Source organism: Apteryx mantelli, chromosome 27, assembly GCF_036417845.1.
Source record: "Apteryx mantelli isolate bAptMan1 chromosome 27, bAptMan1.hap1, whole genome shotgun sequence".
Taxonomy (NCBI): Eukaryota; Metazoa; Chordata; class Aves; order Apterygiformes; family Apterygidae; genus Apteryx; species Apteryx mantelli.
Genome location: NC_090004.1, coordinates 3,489,464 through 3,514,560, shown reverse-complemented (window position 1 = coordinate 3,514,560; position 25,097 = coordinate 3,489,464). Strand labels below are relative to the sequence as shown.

The 25,097-nt window shown below is 61.7% G+C and overlaps 2 protein-coding genes across 4 annotated transcripts in view; one reads left to right on the top strand and one right to left on the bottom strand.

Moving 5' to 3' along the window:
* Window positions 1-25,097, bottom strand: part of MECR (mitochondrial trans-2-enoyl-CoA reductase) — a 53,611-nt gene that overhangs the window by 10,584 nt on the left and 17,930 nt on the right. Inside the window, exon 1 of one of the 3 annotated variants that reach the window (XM_067311705.1) lies at window positions 4,023-4,183. The exons of 1 other annotated variant lie outside the window; for it this stretch is intronic. In XM_067311705.1, coding sequence (XP_067167806.1) covers window positions 4,023-4,183 — 161 coding nt within the window. Of the gene's footprint in view, window positions 1-375; window positions 454-4,022; window positions 4,184-25,097 lie in introns of those variants that run through there. One more of the 3 variants, XM_067311706.1, reaches the window with a different exon arrangement.
* Window positions 14,113-25,097, top strand: part of PTPRU (protein tyrosine phosphatase receptor type U) — an 84,847-nt gene continuing 73,862 nt past the window's right edge. The window contains exon 1 of the mRNA XM_067311704.1: window positions 14,113-14,185. Coding sequence (XP_067167805.1) covers window positions 14,113-14,185 — 73 coding nt within the window. The remainder of the gene's footprint in view (window positions 14,186-25,097) is intronic.

The window sequence follows — 25,097 nt, the reverse complement described above, 5'->3', positions numbered from 1 at the left end:
CCCACAAACCCTCTTTCCTCCTGGAGCACACGGCCGTAGGGAGAACAGCAACATAACACTAGGGAGCTGCTAAAACTTTTGGGACGCTTTGGACCTTGCAACCACGTAACTCCGAGCACCCAGCAGTTCTGTATCGTTGTAGGAAGCAAAGGAAGAAAGACGGAGAGCAGCAAGAGGTCAGACCACTCACGAATGGAGAAGAGTCCCGTTACCGTCTGTCCTACCTCCCGTCCAGGGCAAATCCATGGAGACTTGCCCGTTTGCAAGACGAGGGCAATTTTAACTACATTTGAGCGAGCTACTGGCTCGGGTGAAGGAGGTGCTGCGGACCCTGCACGGCCACCAATTTTAAGAACCGTTATTTGCTGCAATTACCTCCTGCTAAGTACGTGCCATCAGGAGCAGCATACGCAATTCTTTTCACAGCTTGTCCTGTGCCGGCAAAGCGTTGTCCCCCTCTTCCCCCCGTGAAGCCGCACGGCTGATTGCTAGACAAATCTGAGCTCCGAATCAAACAGCACGATGCACTTGTCGGGAGGCTTTTAGCACGCGGGAATTTGCATCCTCTCATCAGGCTTTTAAAGACCCCCCCAAAACTGTATCGAGAGTCTCATGGGGAACCGAGCCAAACAGCACGTCAGGGCACCGACCCCAGGCGGGACGGGGCGAGACGACCACGCTCGCCGGCAGCTCCGGGTGCTTGCAAGCGGGACGCGGCTCCGCGGCTGACGGGTACAAGCAGGAGTCCCGATTTCCGTGCACTTTGCTCAAAACCGGGAGTTTTTGGCAAGGTGGCCTTCACCCGTGAATGAAGAAGTTGCTTCCATATAACATCTCGGCAAAAAGCATCAGCAGCTGCTGCTTAAACCACCTGCCAGAATTAGCAGAATAAAGTGGGTTTCTTGCAAAACTACCTCAAAGTGAATTCAAAGAGCATTGCTAAGGTTTCTCCAGGAAAACACCGTAACTCCACTCAAAGCCTGAAGATCTCCACGGCTTAAAAATTAACATTACAGATGCATCAGCTCATTAGAGGCATTACTGGCTGCACTTCTGAAGGGCAGCTGGAGTCCGGTACGGTACTGCGCCATCCTCCGAGGAGTTTCCCAGCTGATCCCCTCTCCAAACCTGCTCCTCAGCCATGCGAGGCTGATGGGCTTCCGACATCCACCGCTCGCGGCGAAACCCTGCCAGGCTGTCCCCCCCCCGCGTCCCTGGGAGCGCCAGCAACGCGGTTTCCACACCGTGCATTTTTTTGCTGCCTCATTAGGCAGCGAATTGCAACATTTGAGGCTTTCCCAGACTTTGCGCATCCGAGTGACTCAAGTCCCTTCTGCTCCTTAGTGCACGGAGCTGCAGACAGGCAACGTTGCAGCAGGTGCTTGCTGGACCGCGGAGCCAGACTCTGGCCGTAGCCAGCGTTTTCGAGGAGTGATCCGGGGAGACCTGTGTCCCCCTTCTCCTCCCATTAAATTATGGGGAAAACAGCCTATATTGAGATTACAATTAATTCTATCCAGCACCTTGGGCTGTCAACCTAACGGCGAGATTTTCACTGCAGCATCCAACATCGCGCCTCAGTTCCTGGCGCTGATATTTCGGCACGAAGAAAGAGTTTCTAAGCTTAGAGGCCTCTTGAAAAATATTGCTTTTACAATAGAAACACCGGCAGATTTGGGATTGACACCGCTATAATCGAACCCACCGACCTGGCTAACAAAACGCATCGTGCCGTTAAGCAAAGTAACAGTCAATAACCTTAATAAAACCAGCAAATGCTGCAAGAATCTCTTGGTTCAACGTGCTCGGCGCTGGCCGTGCCCCTCACGGCTCGCAGCACCCTGCTTTAGCGTTAGGGGGAAGTTGGATCCCGAACGGCGTTTTCGGAAAGCGGCAAGAGCTTCTGAGAAACGGCACGAGGAAGAGTCACGGGGCAGGAGGCGCCTTGCGCAAGAAGCCGGGCTCCGCACCCGGCACTGCCGCCGCGGCCGAGGGCCCCCGGCAAATCGCGCCGACGAGCGCCGTTACACACGGACGCGGCCAAAAGAAAAAGCGAACCTCCCTCCCAAAATACCAGGGGTTTGGCATCCGGATAGGCAAGTCCTCGACATTTCCTCCCATGAAAAAGAGCATAAAGTCCGCTAAAAGGTCATTTTCCTTTTGCAAGGCTTTTCTGCTGTTTTAGATGCAAAAAACCCTGCATCAGCACCCCCAAAAGAAACGTTATTCTCACGGCAGTCTGAGGGCTTCTAGTTTTAAAACACGGCAGGGGCTAACGTCTCTTTTTCGATCCCACCCAAAACATATCCTTGCTCCCATTTCTTTCGTTGGAGCCGCTTCCCGCGGTCGCTCCCCGTCCGGGTCCCCGAAGGGCTTTAGCGGGCAGACCTTTCCTGCGCTATACTTCGGAGGCGGGATGCTCCGTGTCCGTTTGCCCGGCGAGCGGAGGCGAACAGCGATGGCCCCGGGGGAAAAAAACCCTGCAGAGAGCAGCCGCCCTGCAGGAGAGGATGAAGGAGAAGGGGAGAGCTTAACTCCAGGGAGGAAGAGTCGCGGCAGGGCAAAGCAATTCCCTTCCCGGCTCTGGGAAATGACGGAGGGGTCTAAGAACCAGGAGACGGCGTCGAGGCATGGGAAGAGTCAGGATGCTCTGCAGACACGATCCGTCCCCGCGTGGTTTTTGCCCTCCCCGGCTGGGTTAACACAAGGCATGAGAACTGCAGCAGTCATAGCACATGTGGCCAGTGGCACCACGGAGGCGCCGACTGTTTCGCAAGGCCGCGCGGGGGCCGGGGCCGAGCCACCACTTCCCTCCAGCGGGCAAAACCCACCGCTCTCGTTTCAGCATCTTTCCCCAGCGATTTGAGCCGCCGCCCGGGAAAATCCGTGCGGGCGGCGCCGGCTGACGCGTCTTCTGTCTCAACGCCTCGGCGTCCAAGCCCAGTTTGGCAGCAAGATGCAAAAGGCTCCCGAGCAAAAAAGCGGAGGCCACTTTTTTTAAAAAAAAAGCAAATCGAACGAGCCACCAACACGCAACTTATCACAGCGCAGGGATAACGCGGCGCACGTAGGAAGTTAAAGGCACGCGAGTACGTCGCATAAAGCAAAGTCGCCAGCATCCCCGTGGGTGCCTCCAAGCCCTACGCCCCCTCTCCCCTCCTTCTCTCCCCAGACGAGTTTGCAAAGCACTTGGGAAACTTTCTTCCCTCTCTCTTAGGTCTTTGGTATTGATAATGCATCAACCAAAGTTCAGGCTCTTTGCTCGCTGCAGACCCCTCTTCATGCAAACTCTGCTAGGATATTCCGGACTTTGCAAAAACAATCATAACTATAAGATAAAGCAACTTTTAAAAGTCTTCTTTTAAAGTCTGGCTCTCCTCTCTCCCCCTCCTACGGGGAGCTGCACACCCGCTTCCTGCCTGGCTGCCCCCAGGCTAAGCCAAGCACAGACGCCCCCCAAAATGCACCCCCAAAGGAGCCTGCCAGCACCCCCAGCACCACCCTTTCCACACCAGCCAGGTCCCCCCCACTGCAGCCCCTACTGCAATGCACCCTCAGCCAGGTGCGGCCCCAGCGCAATGCACCCATCCTTGCCCCCACCCCACACCTGCACCCCCCCACTGCAATGCACCCACCCTACACTCACAACCCCAACTGCAATGCACCCCACCTTGCCCCCAACCCACGCTTGCACCCCCCCCATTGCAATGCACCCCTGCCCTACAAGCCCCCCATTGGTGCACCCAGCCTTGCCCCCACCTCAAACCTGCACCCCCCCCATTGCAATGCACCCCCAGCCTTGCCCCCACTCCTGCACCCCCCATTGCAATGCCCCCCACTCCCCACCTGCACCCCCCCATTGCAATGCAGCCTGACACACATCTGCACCCCCCAATGCAATGCCCCCCACCTGCCCCCTATCGCAGTGCCTCCAGCCTTACCCCCCACCCCCCCACCCTCACCTGTCCCCCATTGCAATGCCCCCCCCCATTGCAATGCACCCCCACCCCGCCGGCCCTTACTGCAGCACGGCCGCCGGCTCCCCGTGCCGCCCGTAGAGCAGCCCCCGCGGCGGGGCCCGGGCCGCGGCCGAGCGCGCCCACCCCGGGGGGACCCGCGCCCGCCCCGGGGGGACCCGCGCGCCGCGCAGCGCCCGCACCGCCGCCGCCGCCGCCCGCTGCATCCCGCCTCTGCCCGGCCCGGCCGCGCCGCGCCGCGAGCGACGTCACGGGGAAGCCCCGCCCCCGCCCGGGTCAGCCCCGCCCCCGCCCGGCCTTAAGGAGGCGCCGGGGCGCGGCGGTGCCCGCGGGTATCCTGGCCCCGCCCCCGCCCGCCGCGGCTGCCTGCGATGAGCTGCGTCGGTGCTCTGCAGGCAGCCGGCGCGCGGGAGGCGCCGCGCTTGGCGGCTTCTTCGGAGACCTGGTGCCTGAGCGCAGCGTCCGTGGCCTGGGGGTCCCCCAGCCCCGCGGGGCAGGACGTGTGTGCTCAGCGCCTCTGAAAATGAGAAATGAGACCGGTGCACTGCGGTTCGTGCTGGAAAGCCGGAGCCACGGGGCCCCGAGGCAGGAGCCGCGGTGCTGCTGGAGCGGGGTGGCAGGCTCGGGTTGCAGTCGGCACCACCCGCCAAAACCTCTGATTTATACATTTCCTGGCTCGTTGTAGAAACAAAACATAATATTTGCATTAATGAAAATGCCTGAACACCAGCCGTTTGCACAACGCTCCTAGATCGCCTCCGTGTTGCACCAAACCTCGTCGTGGGGCCGGGTCTCGGGAGGCAGCCGGCCGGGCCGGGTCCCCAGGCGGCGGATTGCAGCCGGCGAGCGAGGGTCTGCGAGAGCCTTTCGGTGGGCCAGAAACACTCCCTGGCTTTACGGCTGGAGGGAGCGTTTCGGAAAGGGTCCGTCGGATGCTGGAGGACCTGGCGCCACGGGATGCCCAGAGCATCCTTTGGAGCCCGCCGGCAGGAGGGTGTTGCAGAGCGATTTGTGCAATTTGGGGATTTTTGTGCATTTAAGTAGACATCCCGGCGCAGACATCAGCACGGTCCTTTCCCTCCTCTATACGTGTTGGTGTCTTTCAGCTAACAACATATATGCTTATTATATACAAAACAAGCTGCACCGAAAATGTTAATCAGATGCTTACTTAAAAGAACAGACGCCTGATGCTGATGGCAAGGAGAAAAAAAAAACCCTAACAGTAATTTAATTCAACGTTTCGTATAATTATCTTGAGGGAAAGGTCTCATTTATTGTTGCAATTAAAACTAATTATATCAGAGGGGGGAAAAAAAACAAAAGCGACAAGAAAAAACCCCGGCGACAAAGATGTCTTGTTTACTGATCGACTTGCGGCAGCAGAGCAAACGGCATTTTTTAAAAGCAATTTCTTCTTTCGTGGAGGGATCCGGCTTCAGGATCCCCTCGCTTCCGTCGGCAGTTTTGCTTTGGCGGTTATTGGTGCCGTTGGTAAATTGGGCCAGTTTTATTCGCCCTTTTCCAATTCCCGTTCCCGAGTGCCTGGTGTTTCACTCCCGGAGCGATGCTTTGCGAGCTGGCGACTGCCGGGCGAGGAGCTGCTCAAATCTCCCGTCGGAAGGCGATTCCCATCCCTCCGCTTTCCTCCACCCTCCCCAAACCGCCGCGGCCCCGTCGGCCCATGCGACCCCAGGAACCGCAACCCCCCCTTTTCCCACTCAACCTGGCGGCGGCTCCTTTCATCCGGAGCAACTCGTGGCGGAGGGGCCGGATTTGCACCCGGCGCCGGCAGTTCGCCCGCACGGGGCTCTCGGTGGCAGCGCGGAGGCTGCGCGGGAGCGAGCGAGTGCACCGCTGTGATTGCGGTTTTTCCCGCGCCGCGGCGCCGCTTGCTCCGGCCGGACGGTGCCGACATCGGGCCCGGGCAAAACTGGGCAATTCTGGGGCAATTCGGTCACTCCGCGTGTCAGCCTGCGGCAGCCGGGGTTTCCCGCAAACTGGCTCCAGGCACCGGGGCCGGCGCGGCGGGTGATACGGGGCGAAGGGTTAGCGACTAATTACGGGGGCCAAATGAGCTTCCTTCGCGCGCTGCCGGAGACGTATGCGCCGGCAAATCGGGGCTGGCAGACAATTTATGATTATTTTGTTAATGTTTCTCCCGGAGCAAGCGCAATTTCCCGTGATTAATGGCTGCTTCGTCTCTCGAAATTGCATTTTAAAAGAAAAAGCAAAAAAAAAAAAAACCCCGTGCGTGGAAAGGCGCTTGGCGTTCGAGGGGTTTTGCAGCGGGTGGGGAGAGGGCGGAAGGCGACCCGAAATGGCTCCCGCGGCCGGATCCCGCTCGGTGCCGGGCGAGCGCTCCAGGCCGTTGGCTCCCGTCTGCCTCGGCCCGTTAATAACCATTACGCTTAATTAGGAAGCAATGATTTCGCGCGGCCCATGATTGATTCGAGCGCTTGCTTCTCCCTCGATCCCAGGCGGAAAGCGAAAGCGCTGCCGCAACGAGGTAGGTTTCTTTTTCCGACACATCCATCGAGCAACGCTGCCGCAGCCCCCGGGCTCCCTCCGCGGCGCCGGATTCAGCACCGATGCCGTGCCAAGATGCCTCCTGCTCCGGCTCCCCATTATTTTCCCGTCCGCTCCGAACCGGCAGCGCCGGCAGGGCGCCGGCGAGACGAGCCTCGGCGATGGATCGATTCCCCTTTTCTTGCATTGCACGAAGCTTCAAATGAAAGAGCGCAGCGGGTTTTCCGAGCCGCTTTACCTAATCCTTGGCTTAATTCCCCAATCCCTTCTTTAACACCTCTTGCGGTGCCGGACAATCCTCTAAATTCTATTGAATTGCCCCTAAACGCACTTTTGCTTGACGCCTCCCGCTCGGCGCGGTGGCGGCGGCGGGCAGACGGCCGCCCGGGGTGCTTTTATTTTCCGAGCGTGCCGAGGGATGCTTTCTGTGCCTCCCGCACAGCCTCTGATTATTATTATTATTATTATTTCCCCCCCCTTCCTTTGAATTATTTCTTTGTCAGATAATAATAAAAAAAAAAAGCCAGCAAGCAACCCCGCGGCGGGCGGCTAACGGCGAATGGATGAGTTTTGATCCTTTGCCAACGGGAGCAAAAAGGCGGCTTCGTTCGGCCGCGTAAATCCGACGGAGCGAGGGGCTGACAGAGGTTCCAGCTGTGCTGTCACCTGCTAACTCTGCCTGTTGCAACACCCGCCGCCAACAGTGTGACCCCCGAAAGATGTCACCCCCCCAGGCCTGTTGGAGGAAGGGAGCGGCATCAGCACCGTTCCCGTGGGGCCTGGCTGTGCTGGAGTGCACACACATGCACACGCACACATGCATAATACACATGCACATGCATAATGCACACGTGCACACACATATATAATGCACACACACATGCCTAATGCACATATGCACATGCCCATATGCACATGCATAGGCATAATGCACACACACATGCATAATGCACACATGTGCATGCACATATGCATAATGCACACATGCACACACACATGCACGATGTACATACACACTCATGCACATGCACACATGCATAATGCACATGCACATGCACAATGCACACATGTGCACACACTCATGCACATGCACACAGGCACACGTGCACACATGCATAATGCACACGCACATGCACAATGCACACATGTGCACACACTCATGCACATGCACACAGGTGCACACGTGCACATGCACGATGCACACATGCATAATGCACACACACACACACGTGCACAATGTACACACACATGCACATGCACACATGTATAATGCACACACACATGCATAATGCACACACATGCACACGCATACACATGCATACACACACACACACGTGCACGCACACGCACGCATGCACACATGCACTCGTAGCCCTGGGCGTCTGAGTGCCCGCTGTCTCCCCGTCTGTATTTGCAGCAACCACCGGCCTTGCAGTCACGAAAATCTCAGGATTTCCGCAGATCGAATGTTTTATGGTGGAACAAACCGGAAAAATCACGTTGCGGAAAAGCAACTAGAAAACACTTTTAAGTCAATAGATTTCTTCAGAGCTTGGGGCATTAAAAGCCACCAAAGGGAATTCGCCGAATAAAGGGTTTCTCTCTTGTTCCGCCCTTGCTGTTGCTTTTCCCCCCCCCGTCCCTGCTCTTTCCTCTGCCGCTCGCATTGGGCTTGTGCAGGACCCGGCCACCCGCGTGGGCCTGGACTCTCCGCAGCGATTAATGCAAAATTCATCGCGTTCGGGCACGTGGCCGGGCGGTGCAGAGCCGCTCCCGGGCCTGCGTTTCGGGGGGTTGCTGCTGCAATGCCCGCGTGCCGCCGTGCAAACGCCCCTCGCTGCCGTCGCCTCCCCGGAGCAGGAGCGCCGCCGCCGCGGGGGCTTTAACTGCCTTTTAGTTTCTTCTTTCCAAACTCTTTTCCCTTCTTCCTTCCTGCTGCGCTCTAGGTGCGGAGCGGCTTCATCCCGCCGCCCCTGGCCCGGAGGCCTCTGCTCAACTGCAGAACCGAAATGTTTTGGGCATCGCGGGAAACCACCAGCGCGAAGCCGATTATCCGGGAAGGGAATTGATTTTCCTTTGGGTTTTGCAAGTTAAAAGGCTGGTTGCTTTTGTCCATTGCTGTTTAACTCGAGCGCCTGAGCAGCTCTTTGGATTGGGAACTGCACAGCGCGTCCTTTGGCCAGTGCCACTTGGAAAAGCACCGAGCTGGAGCTGGCAGCGCTCGGAGGAGGACAAACAGGGAGGAGGAGAGCGGACGCTCCCACCGCACCGAAACTCCGATCAAATAAAACAAGCTGTAAAAACAGCATCTCCCCAAACGTACGGGGGGAAAAAAATAAAATAAAATAAAAAAAGCCGGCTGCGATGTCGTTCCCTCCTCCGGCTCCGGTTCAATTCCAGGCGCTGCGCGACGGCTGATTTCGCAGCCCGGCAGCGCCCGGCAGCGATGCTGCGGGATGTGAGCAATATGCAAAGCCGGGTCTGAAAATAAACCGCTCTTGCGGTTTCGGATGCGAGCGGAGCCCGAAAGCGTAGAGGCGGATTTACATCCAGGGATTTATATCCATTTCCTCTTCCCCGCTCAGACTGAATCCGCCTCCTCCCTTCCCCCAAAAAAGCCCCCAAGGCAAAGCAGAAGGAGAGACCGAACTGCGAGTTTTGGCTCCAGACGAGCTTGTTTGGATGCCTTTAGTCTTTCCCATCAAAGCTGTCTCCTTACGGGATTTAGGGATGGGCAAAGCCGGGCCGCTGAGATTGCAGCGGGGCGGGAGGACTGTGCTAGACGCCTCCTGGACAGACAGACGCTGCTCTGGGAAATTTGGGGCTTCAAACCGGTCCAGGGATGTGAGACCCCGTCCCGGGTAACTCGATGGGACTTTTTCCAGGACAATGTAGGTGGATGCTGGGTTTTGGGAAGTGCAATGTTATTTTCCCTGCTGCATCCTACCTGTGACATCCAGCAGGTATTTCCAGGGCAAAGTAAAAAAGGCAGAAAGTCTTTCGGAGACAAAAATGTCCCAAAGGGAGATAAATAAGCTGGCAAGAGGTCGGGATAAACCACAAAAGGCTCTTTGGTGACGCTCGGTGCAACACGGCGCGGAGAAGCGGCGGTGCACAGCCCGTCCGCAGGGAATTTTGGCTGGGCCTGGAATTGCAAGCGCTGAATTGCAAACTAATTGCAAATGCCCTAATTGCATCGGCCGGGACTGGGAGCGTCGCTCCTGTGCTGGGAGCATCTTGGAGATGGTGGCGCTGGTGCTGGTCCCCGAGGGATTCACGGCAGCATCTCCCTAGGATATATCTCCCTGGGATATCTGGCCTCGCTCTTCCCAATGCCCTGCCGGGAAACGCTGGGGAAGCGGGAACAGGCATCAGCGCGGGTCCGGATAGCGTCGTGCCGGCTCGTTCCTCCGGGAACGCCGGCTCATTCGTTGCATGGAGCAGGAGGCCGGGTGGCTCCAGCGGTTTATTCGGACCAAGGCACCGAAGTCGTTTCATCCTTTCGGGCTGCGATAACTCATCTAACAGCTCTATTAGAGCTGGCGGCCGCGCCGGAGCAGGTGCCGGCGGAGAGGCGGCCGCGGAGAGAGCGGCTGGATGAGCTAATCCCGCGCGTCCGTTAAGGAAGAAAAGGGGTCGGGGGCATTAGCGAAAGGCAGGCGATTTGAGAAAATAGCGGAGCCTTATTAGAGATAAAGAACTGGCCGGTGGCGAAATAGGGACAAATATAGGAAAAGAAAGAGGGAGAAGAGGGAAAGAAAGAGACTGGCATAAAGGGAATGGGGGGAAAAAAAGCAGAAGGTAAAAACGTAGGGTCGCAAATTGCTTAAATTCCTCTCTAGCGACGCAGATTGCCGACCCACCTTCGCCTTGTCCTTGGAGGGGAAATATTGTCAAAATGACCTAAAATCTGGTTTTTTGGAGGGGGTTATTTTGCGGGACTGGGGCCAGGCTGAGGCTGCGGCACGGCACAGGGCGCCGGGAGCATCCCGGGATCGGGTCCCCGGCTGCGGCGCCGCCGCTCGTGCCTCAGTTTCCCCCCTGCCCCGGCTTGGCTGCGCGGCTCCCGGCGTGCCGGCTGACTTCGTTACCGTGCCGGTTAATTAAAGCGTTCATCCGGACAGTCCGCCGAGGGGGGGAAACAAATTAACCCCCCCAGCGCTTCATTAACCTGGATGTGGGCAGCGCTTGGCGGGTGGGAGCTGCACGCGCCGCGCCGGGGCCCCAAAACGGGTCCATCCAGAGCCATGTGGTCGCCCATCCTGCACATCCCGCCCTGGAGGAACCTGCCCGAGCAAAGCTGCCCCCTTCGGCACCAAGGCCAGCCCGGGTCAGCTCCCCGCTGGGTCCCTGGGCGCCAGGAGGGGGGTCGTGGTGGGTCCAGGGTGAGTTCATGGTGGGTCCACGGTGGGTCTTTGTTGGGTCCATGGTGAGTTCATGGTGGGTCCATGGTGGGTCTTTGTCAGGTCCGTGGTGAGTTTATGGTGGGTCCATGGTGGGTCTTTGTCAGGTCCATGGTGAGTTCATGGTCGGTCCATGGTGGGTCTTTGTCAGGTCCGTGGTGAGTTCATGGTGGGTCCATGGTGGGTCTTTATCGGGTCCGTGGTGAGTTCATGGTGGGTCCGCAGTGGGTCTTTGTCAGGTCCATGGTGAGTTCATGGTGGGTCTGTGGCAGTTCCGTGGTGGGTCTGTGGTGAGTCTGTGGTGGGTCTGTGGTGAGTCCATGGCAGGTCCGTGGCAGATGCGCGGCAGGTCCATGGCAGGTCCATGGCAAGTCCATGTTGGGTCTACAGTTGGTCCATGGCAGGTCTGTGGCAGGTCTGTGGCAGGTCTACAGTGGGTCCACGGTGGTCCATGACAGGTCCATGACAGTTTTGTGGAAGGTCTACAGTGGGTCCACGGTGGTCCATGGCAGGTCCATGACAGTTTTGTGGCAGGTCTGCAGCAGGTCCATGGTGGTCCGTGGCTGGTCCATGGCAGGTCCGTGGTGGTGGTACAGGGCTCCCCATCCCCTGCCTGCCGCGAGTGCATGACGCGGCCCCGGCGCTAGGGCTGCTCGTGAACATCGCGTGGGAAATCCAGCTCGTTTCATCCCGCGCTCCGTGCCGGGAGCTCAATCACCGGCTGCAGCTGGTGCAATCGGGATTTTTTCCCCCCGTGACTAGCAAACTCACGGGCAGGTGATCCGGGAGCGGAGGCTGCGCAAGCCGGCGAAGGCTTGGGCGGTTTCTCTTCCCCCTTTGAGGCGCGGGAAGTTTGTAGGAGAGCCAAAAGCCTCAGAAACCCCATCCTGACCTCTTCCCTTAGGGATGGGAGAGAAACACCCGGAGCTGGACATCCTGCAGCTTTGCAGGACCGGCAGCAGCCCTGCGCCCCGACGGCATGTTCCTATTCCCTCCGGATAAAGGATGCGTAGGGACTTGCATGGTGGCGGGATCCTGGAAAGCCGGGAGCAAACCGGAGCGATCGCGTCCCTTCCGGCGCCGAGCGGCCGTTCGCTGCTCCAGCTGCGCCTCCTCCTGCCCCTGCGGGACCCGAGCTACCGGAGGAGGCCGAGAGCGGCGAATCCCCCTGGCATCGCCCTTCTCCGGGTCTGACATCCGTGGCGGAGCCGTCTGGCTCCCGTGGGGTCTTGGGCTCCGGTTGCACCGGTTTTGGGCAGGGAAATGCTCCCAGGCCGCCGGCTGCTTCGTGCTCGGGGCGCCGGCAAATTCAACACGCCGGCGCCGTGACGAAGACCCCGGCGGCGAAGGGCCTTTCTCCACGGATCTGGGCGCCACCGGCCCATCCCAGGGGCAAAACACGGTGCCGGCAGGGATGGGCAGCAAATTTCCCGCAGCCCCGGACCCCCACCTGGATAAAGCAAAGAAACGAGCCTGATTTGCACAAGTGGCGGAGCGCTGGCTTTTATTTCGGGAGGGGGAGCGGATGGAAATTGGATGAAGCTTTTTTGGCAGCTGCAGGCGATGCGGAGCAATGCCAGGGTGGCGGCGAGCGTCTCCGGGCTTTTCCTCGGGGCTTTGCGGAGCCGGATTGCACCCATCTATTAGCCGGCTGATGCCGCAATCCGTCACGCTTGGGCTTGGGCGCCTTCTCCCGCATCCTGCGCGTCCGGGCATCGGCACGGGCGGGTGAGTGCTGTCGCCACCTGCCCTCGGACAGTTTTATCCTTCCTTAGAGGATTTTTCCACCCCGTTTGCCGCAAGAGCCCCACCGCAGATTGTGCTGGCGCCGCGGAGCAAACTGCCTCTCCCCTCATCCGAACCTTTGGAAAAACGTTTTCCTCCGTGAACGGGGCCGGAGAGGATGTTGGCGAACAAGGAGGCTTTCATACCCCTTGGCAGCCGTGCCCAGCGCTGCGCCGTGCCCGCGCTCCCTCCGGAGACCCGGCCGCGCTGGGTGCTTTCGCCCTCGCCCTGTGTTTTTCCAACCCCCCCGTGTCCCCCCTCCCCGTCTGAGGGATTTTCCTCCTTTTCCCCCCCTTTGTGTTTTTTCCACGCTTGCTCCGGGCGTTCGTTGCCCCCTCGAGCCTCTTCCGTCGCCCCCCTGCTCCTCTCCCCCCCCGGCCTAGGGATAAGGGAGATGCTCCCGGTGTTCCCAATGTCCAAGGCAACTGCGGGGGGCCCTGCAGCTGGGGACCCCCCCCCCCCGCGGCCATGCATGCCCTTCAAGCAGGGATCCCCCCGCCTTGCAAACGGGGACCTTCATGCACCCCCCTGCAAGCAGGAACCCACGCTGCAGCCGGGGACCGCCCCCCTCCCCGTGCAGCCATGCACCCCCTTGCAACGAGGGGCTCCCCTGCAAGCGGGGATCCCTCTGCAACGTGGGACCCCCCCCCCGGCAACCGGGGACCCCCCTGAGGCCATGCACCTCTCTGCAACGCGGGACCCCCCTGCAACCGGGGACCCCTGTGCAGCCGGGAACCCCCCTGCAACCGGAGTCCCTCGTGCAACCGGGGGCCCCTGTGCAACGCGGGACCCTCCTGAAACGAGGGACCCCCGTGCAACCGGGGACCCCCGCGCAACACGAGCCCCCCGTGCAACCGGGGACCCTTGTGCAACGCGGGACCCCCCTGCAGCCGGAGTGGCCCGTGCAACCGGGGACCCCTCTGCAACACGGGACCCCCCTGCAAACGGGGACCCCTGTGCAGCCGGGAACCCCCCTGCAACCGGAGTCCCTCGTGCAACCGGGGACCCCTGTGCAACGCGGGACCCTCCTGAAACGAGGCACCCCCGTGCAACCGGGGACCCTCGCGCAACACGAGCCCCCCGTGCAGCCGGGGGCAGCGGCCCCGCCCCCCCGCGGCGGTGCCCGGGGCGCGGCGGCGGCGGCGGCGGGGGGGGGGCGGCGGGGGGGGCTGCGGTGGCGCGCGGCGGCCGGCAGGGGGCGGCGCCGGCCTGCCCGAGGCGCGCGGCGGCGGCGGCGGCGGCGGCGGCGGCTCGCGCGGCGCTGACGTCAGGCGGAGCCGGTCGCCGCCGCGCGGCCGCCGCTATTTGAGGCGCGGGGCGGGCGCGCGTGCCCCGCTGCGCCGCCGCGCCGGATCCGCGGGCCCGCAGGCGGCGGCGGCGGCGGCCCCGCGCCCCCGCGCGCCCCCGCGGGCTGCACCATGCGAAGCGCCCGGGCGCTGCTGCTCGCCCTCGCCCTGCGGGTCTGCGCGCTGGACACCGAGACGCCCGCCGGTGAGGGGGGCACCGCGGCGGGGGGGGGGGGGGGCAGCGCGGCGGCGGCGGCGGCCCCGGCGGCCCCGGCACTGCGAGTTCGCCGCCGGCGGGACGAGCCCGGCCCCGTCGGGGCTGGCGGGGACCCGCCGGGGTGCGGGCGGGCGGGGCTCGGCGGGGGGTGGGGGGGTGTTTTGGGGCAGCGGACGGGCACCCGGCTGGGCGCTGCGGGCGGCGGCGCAGCGGGGCGAGAGCGGGTCCCCGAGGGCTGGGGCGCCCCTGCGTGCGTGCACGCGTGTGCGCTCGCCTGCTTGCACACGCGTGTGCGGTTGCACGTTTGCATGCGTGCGCTTCGGTGGCTGCTTGCGTGTTTCCCCGTGCATGGGTGTGCTTGCGTGTGCGTGCGCTTGCATGCTTGTGCCTGTGTGCCTGCTTGCACGCGTGTGTGCGTGCACTTGCGTGTGCGTCCTTGCACACCCACACCTTCTCCGGGCCGTCGGGGAAGAGGGGCTCGGAGCCCCCCCCTGCCCTGCGCACCTCGGGAGCCTGCGCCCGCCCTGCCCTCGCTGCCCGTCTCGGCCGCCGGAGAAGCTTTGCAACTGCGATTTATCCCAGAGCCAGCGGCAAGTTTTGCTGCCGGCGCTGGGAGCGGAGGCTGGCGGCTCGGCCGGGGCAGGTTTTGGGGATCTGGCTGCTCCGCATCCGGAGCGCTGCGAGCGGCGTCCAGCGGCGACACCCCGAGTCCCCTTCTCCGGTGTTTGTTGGGAGCGGAGCGAAGAGCCGGGAGAGAGGGACTCCCTCTGCTCTCCCGACAGGAGCGGAGTTCAGTCTGCTCGTGTGCATGCAGAAATACAAACGCACATGCACCGGCCTTTGCTCTCTTCTGCAACTCCCTTCTCCCCTCGCTTTTTCCAGCTGCTGTTTTGCAGCTCCGTAACTCGCCTTCGGCTGCATCGGCCGCGTCCGGGTGCCTCCCTGCCTGGGATAATCCCTCGCTCCGCGATGCCTCCTGCTCCTAAACCCCCGTAGCAAGCGCTGCTGGGGGTGCAGGGCTGCCGCTGAGCCTGGGGGGAAGCGATGCATTGGGTCGCTTGTCCCCCCCCCCCCCAACCCCAGGAAATGCAAGGAAAAGCCGTATTCCCGCAATGCTCCCGGTTGCAAGGGACAAACCCACTTTATTTAGCGAGCCGGGACAGGGACCGGCGTCCCTGTGCAGCCGCCTTGCTGCAATAGCTAAAGCGCCGCCGTCGTCCGGGCGAGCGCGACATCGGCAGCGACATCGGCATCGGCCTGTCCGCGCGTCCCTCCGTCCCGGCTGCCTCCGCTCGCTCCCAGCTCCGGCTCTTGCCCTGAACAGCTCCGTGCCTGCGATCCCTCCCTCTTCCTCCTTTCCCGCAGCGCAACCAGGAAATAAAACTTTATTCCAGCAGTGGCGGTGGGGCGGGGGGGGGGTGTTTGTGGGAATGGGGGGGGAAAGGGGGAACCTTGCCAAACGGGAATAGCTCGTGGGCCGGGGTGCCCGGCCACGTTCCCGCGAGCCGCCGGAGCGCGGCGGGGCCTCGGCTCTTAAGCGGTGGCGTAAATCTTTCCAAGGCCGTGTTGCGCAGCCCTTCCCGGGAAAGAGCTCCGGACGAGGAGCAACTCTGATTTATTATTATTACTATTTTTATGTCTTGCAAGTGTCTTTTTCGCTCGTGGGAGCGAGCTGTGGGGTCCCGGGCTTGCCCAGCTCCCTGCTTGCGTGCCGGTGCCGGATTTGGGAAAAACAGGTGGCGTCCGAGGCTGCGCCGCGGCCTGTCCGCGGGAAGCGTCTCCCTCTCCGGAAGGGCTCTCCGGTTACAGCGGCGTAGGCAGCCTCCTCGGCTGCGTGCTTTTGCTTTTGCTTTATTTTTTTTATTATTATTTTACTGAGATATAATTAGAGTTTCGCTAAAGCGTGATCGATTTTTTTCGCCCTCCCTCGAGCACGTTGGCACTGAGAAAAGCTGCTCTCCTGCTTCCTCTCGCCTTTTCCCTAGGGAAAGGGTGTAAGCCACCCCCTAAGGGAAGGGATAAAGAGGGGGGCGAGCCGGAGGGGGGCCCGGGAAAGCGGGAGCGAGGCCGAGCCGTGAATATTCATGGGGTCAGCGAAGCCTTGCAAGCGCAGCCGGAGCCCTGGGGGCTCTAATTAGGATTTCCGTAGGGATTTCGTGTATTAACGATGACCCGCCGGGATGGCCGCTGGCTTGAACCGGCGGCGCCGAAGGATCTGGGTGGAAAAGGGGCTTTTTGCGGTGCGAGCAGGGTGCCGGCGCCTTCGTGCCTCGGTTTCCCCCCCCCCCCCCCGTGCGGAGTCGGGCGAGCGCCGCTTGCAGGGCGCGAGCTTTGCTGTTGCCTTGCGCTTGGGGAAACTGAGGCACGGCGGGGGGGGGGGGCCGCACACGGCACCCTGCGGCTCCGGCTCCTCCGTGGCGCTCGGTGCAGTAAGGCTTTCCTGTTTTTTTTTTTTTTTCCCCTCTTTTTATTTTCCTTTAGCTTAAAAACGAAGCAGCTCACCTGCATGCGGAGCCGCTGCTGGTGCATTGATTTTTTTTTTTTGCTTTTTTTTTTTTTGCTTTTTTTCCCTTTTTTCCGGTGGAGGCATCTAGCCACGAAATTAAAAACAGTGACGCCCATCAGCGGTGAAATAAATATGTCTGACCCGTAGGACGGAGGGCTGAAATATGAAGTAGTGGGGACTCCCAGCGGCCGCTGCCGAGGAGGAGGAGGAGGAGAGGGAACGGGGCCGACTTCTGCCGGGGCACCCGAAGGGAGGCCGGGGGTGGGTGTGTGTGTGCGGGGGGGGTCCAAGCACCCCCCGGTGCGATGGTTAAGTGGAGATTAACGGTAGCGTTGCAGGGGCTCCCGCTGAGCCGGCAGCCTTGCGGTGCGCTGGGGCGGAGAGAGGACGCGCTGGGGAAACTGAGGCACGGGGCGCTGCGTGGCCCCGGCGCTGGGCTCCGTTGCAGGATGGTGCTCTGGCCCCCTGGGGGGGGGGGGGTCATTCCAGACCACTGTGCTGCTTATGAGGAGGAATAGCTGCTCCTAAGCATCAAATGGGTCTTTAAGTCGGGTTTTTTGGGATTGGCTTAGCCTATGGTATGGATGCAATAAGCGCCCAGCCCGGGAGGGAGCGGGGAAGCGACAGGGACCAGCACCCCTGGATGCAGCTGTGGCCCTGCTGCTGCCTGACCCCCTTAAATGGGGAAACTGAGGCACAGAGCGCCAGCATCCCGGCTGCGGCTCCCCCGCTGCTCCGGCCCCCTGGGCTGACACTCTCTGCCCCTTCCCAGAGCCTGTTTTACCGCTTGGATTTGGAGAAGCGGCTCAGTTTTTCCCTCCGCTGAAGGCTGCCGGTGGCATCGGCTTGCTCGCGGGGCACCCGCTGCTCCGGGGCAGTGGGTTTTGCAGCCCCGGCTCTGTCTTCCTCCACCTCCCTGTTTTTTTTGTCATATATATATATTTTTTTGCGGGATCATATATATATTTTTGTCATATTATAGCAAATCTCCGCTGCGTTGCATTGATGCAGCCCGGAAAACTTCGGCGCTCGCCGCGTGCGGAGTCTTTCCCGGCGCCTGCGCGCTCGCCGTGGCAGGGGCTGCGGGGTCTCGTCCCCGTCCGCTCCGGCTCCCGTGAGCCGCGTCTGGGAGGATTAGCCCCTTGCCGGGGGTCAGGTGTGGGGGGGGTCGGGAAGAGGTGGTGGCACCAGTGCAACGGGCCCCCCCAGCCGTGTCCTGCCGCTGCCCCGTCTCGCCGGAGCACGCGGGAAAAGCCAAGTGACCGCGTTCCCTTTTGTCAGCTCGGGGCTGGTGCTGGGCTGAATCCGCGTGGCTTCCCGATGCCCCTTTCCGGCCCTGAACCGCGGCGTCTTCGGCAGCGTGGCGGGGGGGGCCGCGGGCAGAGCCGGGGCAGGCAGGGATGCTCAGGACCCTGCATCCGCGCGCCCCTGCTCCGGGGGCCGGGTGCCGCTTGCAGCGCTCCCTGCTTCCACCCAGGCTTGGAGTGGGCTTGCCTGCACCTTGCCTGCACCTTGCCTGCACCTTGCCTGCACCTTGCCTGCACCTTGCCTGCACCTTGCCTGCACCTTGCCTGCACCTTGCCTGCACCTTGCCTGCACCTTGCCTGCACCTTGCACCCCTCTCCGACCGGGACCAGGGTGTTTTCCGCTCCCTCGTCTGGTGCCTGGGGAAATCCTGCTTGCACCCACGTGCCTGAGCCCACCCAGGCCTCCGCTGTTCCCGCGCTCCCCTTTTCCCGGCTCTCGGGAGTCCTGGCGCTGCAGCGCGGTGGCCCTGGCGGGGAGGCGAGCGTTAGGGATGCTCCGGGTGGTGTTGAAGCTCCTCCATGGATCTGTCCCTGGAGCTGCTGGTGGCTCCGGGCCACCTCTGCTGGCCATGCCGGGGTGTCCCAGCTGCCACCTCTGCCCCTAAAACCTCCCTAATGCCCCTCGGCGGGGACGTTACCGTGTCCCCCCCCGGGCTGGGCGGGAGATTTCCAGGCTCGGCGCGGCAGGTGAATCCCTTCCCGCGCCCTCGGAGCCGGCTCTGGAGAACCTTGTCGACGCAGCCCTGCCATCTGCCTGCTTAAACCCCCATAAATAAGCTCTTTAATAATCTATTATTAACATGCACTATAATTGTCTTATTAAGCTTGTCTGGGAACCTTTAGTTATTGCTTGATTAAATGTCAGATTCCCAAACCTCCCTGACGGCAGCCCGGGAAGGCTCCGCGGCGCTCTTCCGTGCCCGTTCCCGTTTTCCCGTGGGGGGGGGGCCCTTCGGCGTGCAAACCCGTGCCGCCGGCATCGCTCCTCGGGGACCCCCCCAGTCCAGCCTGGGGAAGCTTCGCCCGGGCGTCTCCCATCAGCCGACGACGGAGCAGAGGATTCCCGGCAAATTTCCCCGGCGCTAATTGCCTCCTCGTTGGCAGCCTTAAAATAAATAGGGCCCGGAGACGGCGCTTGCTCTTTCCGCTGCAGATGGCCTCTTCAAACCCCGCGTCGGGGCTGCCTGGCAGCAGCCGCGGTTGTTTTTCCCCTTCTCTAGGGATGCATCCGGCTGGGGGCGAGGATAAGGTGCCAGCCGGGCGCCCTTCCCGGCCGGCGCGGCTCGGAGGTGGCGGGGGGGTTGTTGCAGGACCTGCTTCCCCTTGCCGGGTTTTTGCACAGTGGTGGGAGCAGCCACCTGAGTGCCGGGTGCTGCCGTCTTCGGAGCCGGTGGGTTTTGCCCGCGGGTTGCTCCGAAGCCGTGGTGGCTTCCCGGCGTTGTGCCTGGGGCTGGTGGGCTTCCCTCCTGCCAGCGCACGAGATCTCCCGCTGTTTCAAGGCGCTTGGAGAAGTGGCCTGCTGTGTTGTGCCCGTGTCCCACCTGGAGATGAAGCCCAGCGCTGATGGCAGAGGACACGGCTGGTGCGTGGTCCCTGGTTGTCCCCATCGCCACGTTCCTCCACCCAACCCCAAACCTAGGTGCTGGTGCTGGTTCGTAGGTCCTGGGTTTTGCTCCCTGCCTGGCTGCAACTACTTCTGGGACCTCTCCCGGCATGACGGCGGGGAGCAACGAGCCAAGGTGTGATCTTGCCAGGCGTATTGGGTGGCAGGAGAAAGTGGGAAGACCATGATGTCTCCTGCAGGTGGTTGTATGGAGGGCTGTGCCCGCCGCCCTGGGCTGTGTCCCTCCCGGTGACGGATGGGCTGGTGTCCTGCAGTAGCCAGGAGGGCTCCGATCTCCCTGCGTCCAACTAATCATAATATTTGTCTCGGTGGACATCTGTGGAGCGCAGAACTGCTGCGTCCTGCTGGCCAAGAGCTGCGGAGGAGGACGTTGGCGATGGCCTCCTTGCTGGGACGTCTCTGGAGGAGCTCACGGGTGCCGCTCGGCCACCTGCCCCGAGCCTGGTCCTTGCACGCTGGCAGGGAGGGGACGCCCAGCTGTGGCCAGCTTGCAGCAATGGCGCACATCTGGATGGTGTCTCCTGCCTGCGCCTTGCCGAAAACCGGGAGTTTCCTGACCTTCCCGGCTTGCGCGTTGTGCGTGGAGCCAGCACGTGGAGACTTTGAGATGTTGGGGACGCCGGAGCCCGGTGGGGAGCTCGCACCCTGCTCTCCCTGTCCTCAGGCTGGGCCGTCCCGTCCCCTGCGGGTGCTGGGGCTGTGTCCCGCCGCGGTGGCCCTGCCTGCGGCGTGGAGGAGGGGACCGTGCCGTGCTGTCACCTTGCCGCCAGAGGGAGCGGGGACACGGCAGCCGCAGCGCCCGGCGGGCTCCGGCTGTCCTTCTCGGAGGCGGGGGGCTGCCGGGGGGGCAGCAGGAGCCTCCCGGCATCCTCCAGGTCGGACGTGCGTCCCCGAATCCCTAGGTTTGGGCAAGGATTTGGGTCCAAACAGAGCCTTGATTGATGCTCTCGGTCTCGCGGCACGCTGTGTCCCAGCACTGTTTGGGGCAGGTCTCCCCACGGACCCTTCTGCTCCCTCGTGTCCCGCACTGCCCGGAGCCGGCACCCCCGCCCGGCAGCGATCCCAGCCTCCGAGTCCCCAGGAGCTGGTGCATCTCGGGGTTGACGTTGCGATGGGACAGACATGTCATTTGTCCTGCGCCCTCCGTGGAGGGGGTTGCAGCCACGTTCCTGCTGGAGGATGCAAATGCATCGCAGCGAGAGCCGCTCCAAACTTCTGGGTTGTTTTTTTTGGTGGTTTGGCTTGGAAAAATGTTGGGGAATCTCCTATAACGTGACTAGTGGCACCGGCCTGCTGCCGGGTGCTGTGCCGGCTGGAGGGCTCTGGTCCCCGTCTTGTGGGGCGTCCTCGTCGGCGCTGCTGGTTCACCGCAGCCTTGATGCTCGCAGCCAACGTGCTCCACGTGGGTTTGCAAGATGTAGGGCGGGGGGGGGAAGCGCTTGCCTCCTTCCCGTCTAATTATCCTTCGTTAGGATGTGGAGAGAGCATTGCCGTGGCCCCGGGGACTCGTTGCTGCCTCCTCCCCAAGGACAGCCAAGCTGAGATGTTTCTCCAGGTGGATGAGGGGAGCGTGGGGTGATGGATGCACCTGGGCCAGGCCAGGTGCTCTCGGAAACGGGGATACCCTGCGCTCCCGGAGGCAGCGTGGGGAGGAAGGGATGCCCCATGGAGGATGACCTCTCTGCACAACCCAGCCGGGAACCTGCTCCGTTTCTCCCTGACCTTGCAGGCGACTCCTCCATGGGGCTTGGCCGGCTCTGCTCCGGGGTCCTGCCTGCCGTTTCGCTTGCCCACGTTCCCGTTCCTGCCGTTCTCCGCTCTGCTTTCTCAGCTGAACCGTCACGCTGCGTTTGCATGTGATAACCGGACACCGTGCTCCGCTGCGGAAGATTTAGGGATGGGCAGAGCACATCCTGTTGAAAAAGTTAGCAAACCGCTTTGATTTCCCGGAGGAAAGCCCACGTGGATGAAACCTTTCTTGATGTTATCAACTTAATAAGGGCCGCACCGGCGATGCAATGGGCAACTTGCTTTAGATGCCATCCGAATTTTCCTGCGACAGGGCAAGGAGACGGGGGGAATCTCATGACCTGATGCGTCTTAATGAGGCCGCTGTCCCCGCGGCGGCTCTCGGTGCAGGCTGGTGCCTGCAGCGCGGATTAAAGAGCGTGCGGATGAGCTGCAGCAGCTCCGGGTGTCTTCTGAGCCTTGCGTGCTCCTTCGTGCTCCGTGCATCCAGCCCAGTTAGCCCGGCCAGCCGAGGAGCGAAATGCCAGGCAATTCCAGCGCGTTTCACCCAGTAATCGGAGCATCAGCCGCCTGTCGGGGCAGCGGCAGCCGGAGGGCGGCGAGATCAGAGCCACCTCCGATCTCGGAGAGGGGATGCAATGCTCTCTTGGAGCCCGGCGGTTCCCCTGCTCCTCTTCAGGCCGCTGCCGGGCAGGTTTCAAATTGTCCGATGGAAAACGTGGAAGTGGTTTTTCCTCCGACGGGTCGAAGGGGATCGGCTGTGACCACCTGAGCAGGGCAAGGTGGAGGACCTGGGGACAAATTGCATTTCTTGGAAGGGATTTATGAGATGAGGCTTGGGAGATGCTCTGCGGAAGCGGGGCAGGACGCTTCGGGGCGCGGGTCCCCCTCCATCCTTGCCAGCCGTCGTGGTCCCCTCTTGGGGCAGGGTGTCTCCGGGCATTGGAAGGCTTCCAAACTCCTGGTGTGCTCCTAGGCAGAACTGATGGTCTGAGGGATTTTGGGATTGCTGAGGAGTTGGAAGCTTTCCCTTTCGGCAGCGAGAAGCAGCCCAAATCCCTATGGAAAAGGGATGAGAAGCAAATTCTTGCACAGCTGGCCTTTTGCAGCTGGGGTGTAAAAAACCCCCCCAGGTCTGGTGAGGACAGTCCCGCTGCGGAGCGGGGAGGGTGGCCTGGGGGTCTTGCAAGGCGAGGGCCGACGTTTTGGCCGGGGGGCTGCCGGCCGGACCCGCTCGCCCTGCGGGATCCGTGCCTGCTGCGGAGGGGTTTTAACGTGCTGCGTAATTAGCCGAGCAAAACGCTCTTCCCGTGATCACTAGGTGCGACTCGCTGAGCCGGGTGCTGCTGTTCGGATAATTAAATTGGCAAAGGTGGGAGGATCTCTGCTAATTTTTCCCCCCCACCCCAACCTTGCAATCCCCGTTGGGATGTCTGTTTTTAGATGGGAGCTGCAGCCAATGCACCCACGCGTTCCTCGGACTTTGCCCTGCGGCGTGTCCCGCTTTGTCGGTCGCTCGCACGTCTGACCGTTGTCCCGTCGCAGGTGGAGCCGTGGGTAAACGCCGGTGACGCGTGCGAGGAGGAGCCGGCCCGGCGACGGGGAGGGTTTGCAACCACCTTGAACGTCATCATCCCGTGCCTCGAATGGGAGGTGCGGAAAATGGCCTTTGCAGAGAGCGCGATGGAAGTGCTGGGCTTAAAGTGCGGCAAGAGAGAGTTAGATTAGACATTAGGAAGGTTTTTCTAGCTCCTAGAGTTGTTGAGTTGGGATACAGGTCCCCTGGGAGCCAGCTTGTGCCCCGAACGGGAGCTCTGGGGGCGGATGGAGGTGGTTTCTTCCATGCCCTACGTGCTCCATGGTCGCTGCTGGACACATAAAGCGTGTTAGGCTGATGCAGCTACCTCCTCCCGAGGGAAGGGACCTACCAGGGTCGTACCCTGCTCTCAGCTGGAGGCCTGCGTAAGACTCAAATAACCTGTTTTTATTTGATCTGCTTCCCATAGTCCCTGGTTGCACGCAGGTGGGGTTGTCCCCTCGCTCCTCTGCTTCCCGAGGCTTCCAGAGCTCTGCCTCTGAAGCTGTCCCAGTCGGCCTCTGTCTCTCCATGGAGACATCACACTGACCAACGTGGTCTTCTGGTGTGCTCCTTCTGCTGTCCTTACCCGTTCTCTCCTGCTTGAGCCGTATGCTTTGCACATGGTGCTTTGCACGTGGGAGCCTGGCTGGTGGCCCGCGGTCCTCAGCGTTGCTGCAGCGCGCGACGGAGACGTGAACGCTGGAGGTGGTGACGCTGTCGGACGCGTGCGAGATGTTGCTCCTTAGGCCTGGGTCTGCACTGTGCATCTCGTGTTAGCTGAGGCCTCCTGGAGGTGTTGGGAGGTGTTTGGGGATCCAGCTGGAGGGATTTGTTCCTCTTCCTCCTCCGTGCATCATCTGCAGCACATCCTTTCCCATCAGCTCTTCCCACTCTGCTTCTAACACCTTTACTAAGGTCTCGAGCAAACTGAGAGCGAACCCTAGGTGTGGTAGCCTTCAAGCTGTCTTTGGGCGGAAAAGCGTTTCCCAGCTGCAGCTGGTTTGGAGGTGGCATCAAGCTTGGAGCACCCAAAGGTCCCCATGGCCTCGGTGGTCGCTGCTGCTCCACGGCCGCAACTCGGAGGAGTTCAATGCCGGCAGGAGCATGGGAGGCCGAGTGGATGCAGGAGGCTTTCCAGCTTATTTTGGAGGGGGGGAAGGAGGTGGCCGTGGGCTTGTGGCTGGCCGGCTGGTTTGCCCTTCCAAGGACTCTCCGGTGCTGCTCGTTCCCGGCTGCATTTCCGTGGGTGGGAAGGAGGGAAGGGTTTTGCTGCCACGGTGGGTGCGGGAAGCCCTTCTCCGTACGAGCGGCCCCCGTGGGCTTTCCCATCTGGGGGCAGAGCCGAGGTTGTGCCGGCGATGGGACTGTGCTCGGCGCCACGGTGCACGGTGCTGCACGCGCCTGCAGCCGCGCTCGGCTCTGGACGCCCACGTGCCCTCACCGAGGGGCCAAATACAAAAAAAACCCTTCTATATATATATATTTTTCCCCCTGCTCCTTCCTCTCGAGGGAAAGGGCTCTGTTCCTTGGATCGGAGCGGAGAGGGGGAGCCGCAACGGGAGGAATCCCTCTGCGCCGCGGCTCCAGCGCTCGCCCGCCCTGCCGGAGGCGAAGGGAGACCTCGAGCGAGGAGGCTTGACGCCGTGGTCCGTGTTCTCCGGCTGTGGCTCCGGGCGCTGCCGAGTCACAAGCGGCACGAGTTTGCCAGTCTCTGCACTGGAGGGAATCGTAGGGAGCGTGTCGGAGCGGAAGAGCCAGCGGTCGGGAAGAGACGGCGGGTCCAAGCCGTGGGGAAAGCGGGGAGCCGGGTGGACCGGCGGCCGCTCCGGGCCCTCCGTGGCGAGGGGTGGGAGATGCCCTGGCCGGGATGAGGCGAGGACGCCCCCGTCCGCCGCCGCTCGCGGGGGGGCTGTGGCTTTGTACCCCCTTTGCAGAAACAAGAGCGGGGGGAGAAAAATAACAGCTTGGAAAGGAGCTAAAGCAAGCGGCTGCTGCGGAGGAGCGAACCCGGAAAGGCTGGAATTGCAGAGCGGCAAAAGCGGCAGGAGAAGGGAGAATTTGCCCAAAATCCCAGCCTGGGGGGGGGTCTCCCGGCTTTGCAGGGAGGGTGATGCCTTACCCTGCCTGGGCGCCCC